Here is a 4994-nt window from a genome sequence, read left to right as displayed (position 1 = left end):
GTACAGGGCCGTATCTTAACATCCCCCCCTCCGGCCAGTACTGAGGACAGCCCTGAACACACCGATTACACACGGATCAAACACACACAGGAGCCACTGACAGATAACCAGCTGTTGCATTAAGGGAATAGTTCACCCAAAAGTGAAGATTTGCTGAAAATGTACTCATCGTCAGGCCATCCCAGATGTAGATGAGTTTGTTTCTTCATCAGATTTGGAGAAATGTAGCGAATTCATTACAGTACTTAAACAGACAGCCATGACAAATGAAGCACTAGGAGAAGGATGCACTGTCCCCCACAGATCAGTCTAGACACTAAACAAATGCATTCTCAAACTAGAAACTGAAAATTCACTCGCCCTCGTGTCATTTCTTTCTTCTGTGGAAGTCAAAAGGAGAGTTTTGGAGGAATCTTTAGGCGGCTACTTTCCATATGTGACCCTGGAGCACAAAAGCAGTGTTAAGTCGCTGGGGTATATTTGTAGCAATAGCCAACAATACATTGTATGGATCAAAATTATAGATTTTTCTGTTATGCCAAAAATCATTAGGATATTAAGTAAAGATTATGTTCCATGAAGATATTTAGTACATTTCCTACAGTAAATATATCAAAACTTAATTTTTGATTAGTAATATGCATTGCTAAGAACTTCATTTGAACAACTTTAAAGATGATTTTCTCAATATTTAGATTTTTTTGCACCCTCAGATTCCAGATTTTCAAATAGTTGTATCTCGACCAAATATTGTCCTATCCTAACAAACCATACATCAATGGAAAGATTATTTATTCAGCTTGGAGATGGTGTTTACATATACATTTTTAAAAAATGACCCTTATGACTGGTTTTGCGGTCCAGGGTCACATATAATGAAATCCTGCAGTGACCAAGGGCTGTGATGCTCAAAACACACTAACAGTAGTTCATACGACTCAAGCTGAAAGACTTCTGATGTCATATGGTAGCGTTGAATGAGGGACAGGTTCGGATCACAAATTTGTGCTTCTGTTCAGTTAATAAAAAGTGCATAAGTGTGCAGTATGGACTATTTTTATGGTGGTTTCTTGCACTCTTTTTGTAACTTGACAGTAACTGGTCACCACTCACTTTTGTTGTATGGAAATAAATACAGTGTTAAAAATCTCCAGTTGTTTACCACAGAAAGAAGGGAAAGAAACCCCTCCAGACTTGAGGGCAAGAAATGATGGCAGAACGTTCAGGATTTGGGTGAACTTGTCCTTTAAAGGGGTCACATGATGCAATTTCAAGTTAAGTTGTATTTACAACACTGTTCCAGAACAGTTCAAACCAAATATTTGTGATTCATTAGATGTGATCAACGCGTTTTACGGAGGACGAGGACTATTTCTTGGGAGAGTAGCCTACAATGCCGTCTGTTCTGACAAATAATGCTGACTCCCAGCCTGTAAGTATGTTTTTATTATTAAAATTATTAGCCACTGACGATTCAAATGTGAGTTTTGAGCAGTGTAGAGTAGCGCTTGTTGTTTGTTATTTCTCCGATCACAAATGCAGACAGAGTTTTATGTTTACGCGGCGCGATGCAACACAACGTGTAAAAAGACAGTATAAGTCATTATAATCAGTAATTATGTCCCCACTGGATGCAACAAATGCCTCGTTTATAATGGGTTTTAATGTTTTTGTCTCGTCGCTCCGGCCGGGACACGGCATCACAGTATGGTGAGGGGCGTAACATTTCCGTCACACGCTTGAGGTATTCAGCCAATCACAGCACACCTCGCTTTCAGACCGATGAGTTTTGTAAAAATCGACGTGTTTCAGAAAGGCGGGGCATAGAGGAGAAACAATAATGTACAGTATGTGGAAAATAATGTGTTTTTTTAACCTTAAACCGCATAAACACATTTCATTACACCAAATACACAAAATAATGTTCTTTTTAGCAACGTCATATGACCCCTTTAATGAATAACAAAATTAACACTTTAAAGCAAGAGATTCACACTTACACTTACCTCGTCCTTTCCGACAATGTTACTAAAACAGTTTGGACTTTGGAATTATTTTTGAAAACCCAAATGAAAGAAAGTTCAATTTAGGACCTCATACAGCCATCAAGAAGAATGAATTCATTACACTACTAAAAAGAGGCGAATTGAATGCTTTACTAATTCAAGACGAATAATCGTATCGCTGATCTACACGACACTGTCACCACGTTACAGAGCGACTGGAATAGGGTTGAAAGTGGCTCACGCTAACATCTGTCCCACTCAAAGGACTTGCCACCTGGATTTGTCTCTAGCTTTCTGTAGCTCCGTTCCAAAATCCAATGAGAGCTCTCCCTGTCTACTAGCTACACTACACACAAGTGAGGGACTGACTCAGTAGAGTTTGAGGTTAGCATGTTTCATTAAGAATCCACAGCATAAAGACCGACATTTTTATCATACTGAACTGTTGTAATCAATATGTTTACTATAACTTTTAGTATTGGTAATGCTAAAAGACTGACTAAAACAAGGTATCTCAGAAGGCAGCAGAGTTAAGTTGCCTACCTTTTGGCTGCCCTCAAATCTTTCCTCCATTGGCAGCTCACTAGGTTTTGGAACAGAGCGTGTGTCTAACATAAAGGAGACGAGGAAAAGAGAGCGAGAGCGAGGAAGCCATACTTACATCCATGAGCGCTGCATTGATGTAGTTGCTGCTCTCTCCGTCGATGGTGATGAGGAACGGCAGGCAGCGGTCGGGCGGGAGGTTGTCCATGAAACGGTTCTTGTCGTGATTTCGAGGAAGGAGTGCAATGCTGCAGTCTTCAGGCTGAGGCTGAGGAGTCACTGAGTTCAGCGTCTGCACAGGAGAGAGTGGACAACAGCGGGTGAGGGCTGATTCTGCTGCTTTTGTTGTTCATGTCAAAGGCCGTGCATCGTATGCCTTTTGGTAGAAACTAGTCAAATGAACCAGATGCCAACACAAACAGGTTGCTTGACATGCGTGCATCTTCAAAAACCACGAATAAAACTCTGCAAGAATGCTTTAAATACAGTGTTCTGTGCTGTGAATTATTACCTACCAAGAATATAGAACCATAAATGATGCTGCATATTTAAAAATGAATAAAATAGTGTTTGAGTGTAAGGACGTATTTGTTTCATTTGTTGAACAAAGTTTGGATTTTTGTGCTGGGTCTCCACTTGATCTCATAGCGATTTCATCACTGATCAAACCATTCCAAGTGTATATAAGCAGCAGAGAGACGAGAGTAGTGCTGTGAGCTGTGGCTCACTGTTTTATAAATGCTATCAGAGCTGTTTGTGAAGCTTCATTATCTACAAAAACTAGGCTCTAAAGACCGTTTTTGATTAAGAACAAAGCACTTGTGTCAGGATGCTCATAAAACCGCTGGAAAGAAAATGAAGTTGTTGTTAATTCATGCAAACTGTCTAAAGCAGTGGTTCTCTTCTTTGTATGAAATTTCCAAGGCATCTTTTTTTTTTTTAAATACAATAATGTGTACATACACATAAATGTGAAATACATTGTATTAAAATCTAGATAGTTAAATTAGGTTTCTTTGCTTAATGTCTTTGTATCTGTATTTTAAAATATGAAACATTTGTACATTCCATTTCATGGAATAATTGAAAAAGTTTATTTGGTTATTTAGTTTCTAGTAGTGCTATTTCTAGTAATACCAGTACAATTTCCCAATTTTATTTGATTGAACTGTTACATATTAAATCATTAAAAAATATATATATTAAATGTGTTATTTTTTTAATGCTAATAATAAGTCAATAATACAGCAACCAGTATATTCAGAATAAGTGCACATTGCTTTAAAGTCAAGTGAATTAAAGCATTAAAATATTAAAATAAAGAACAAAGAAATACATCACATGCAATAGAACAAAATCTGTTATTATTATTAGTTATCATCACTGATTTGTTTTTTTTTTCTTGTTAATATTGCTGTAGCAGATCTATTCATTTGCATTTACACGGTAAGATTTACAAATGTTATATTTTGGCATTTTTATATTTTTCTGTGGCCATGGTTATCACTGTCAATCAAAACATCTTCTGTTTGACTGAACGGCAGAATAATGCAATGAGAAACAAAGAGAGTAGCATTCAAAGACTGTTAACCAGTTTAAAGGAAAAGAAAGCTGCATCATGGGATTGCTTTCTTTTTTGTTTCTTTTTTTTTGCATGCAGCAATGCAGATGAGACCACATCCTGTTCTTGGGGCGTGAACGGCAGGCAACGTGGTAATGTTTAAGTGTAAAATTGTTTCTGCCAGATGTGTTAAATGAGCTGAGAACCAAGAGTCTTAAGAGTAGTCTGTGACTGGCCAACAGTGTCAGATGTGGACGCTGGTACACTGAAGTGTGAGCATGACAAAATAAAGAACCAACCACAAGACCATCCGCATATGCAGAAGAGCTGTGGTAAGACCCTAAGAACAGGAAGTGATGTCATGAACCAATGACAATGCATTCTCATCTACAACAAAAGAAGCAGTCTCAGCAGAGACGGGCCTCCAGATTCGACTACGCATTGCTTAAGAAACGGATAGAAAATGTCAAGCTGTGGATCTTTCTTCAGATGCGGTACTGTTCATTAAAAGAATAGTTCATGCAAAAAGGAAAATTTGCTGAAAATATGCTCCCCCTCAGGCCATCTGAGATGAGCTGATGAGTTTGTAGAAATATAGATTTGGAGAAATGTGTCACTGCATCAGTGTCTCAGCAATGGATGCTCAGCAGTCAATGGGTGACGTCAGAATGAGAGTTGATTAAAACATCACAAGTAATCCACAGCACTCCAGTCCATCAGTTCACATCTGGAGAAGACAAAAGCTGAAACTAATCCAGCATTAAGACGTTTTAAATGTTAACTTGTGTTGCTTGGTCTGTGCATATTTCACACCTGATTCAGACAAGATGACTGACATGTTCACTGGAGAAAGCAATATTATGGATTATGGACTTGTATTTTAG

The 4994-nt window shown here is 38.1% G+C and overlaps 1 protein-coding gene across 1 annotated transcript in view; it reads right to left on the bottom strand.

Moving 5' to 3' along the window:
- Positions 1-4994, bottom strand: part of LOC107554147 (receptor-type tyrosine-protein phosphatase kappa-like) — a 15848-nt gene that overhangs the window by 5346 nt on the left and 5508 nt on the right. Inside the window, exon 6 of the mRNA XM_016236574.1 lies at positions 2668-2841. Coding sequence (XP_016092060.1) covers positions 2668-2841 — 174 coding nt within the window. The remainder of the gene's footprint in view (positions 1-2667; positions 2842-4994) is intronic.

This window comes from Sinocyclocheilus grahami, unplaced genomic scaffold, assembly GCF_001515645.1.
Source record: "Sinocyclocheilus grahami isolate Dianchi unplaced genomic scaffold, SAMN03320097.WGS_v1.1 scaffold492.1, whole genome shotgun sequence".
Classification (NCBI taxonomy): Eukaryota; Metazoa; Chordata; class Actinopteri; order Cypriniformes; family Cyprinidae; genus Sinocyclocheilus; species Sinocyclocheilus grahami.
Note: the sequence above shows the minus strand (reverse complement) of the source record. Positions and strands in the feature narration are given on the sequence as shown.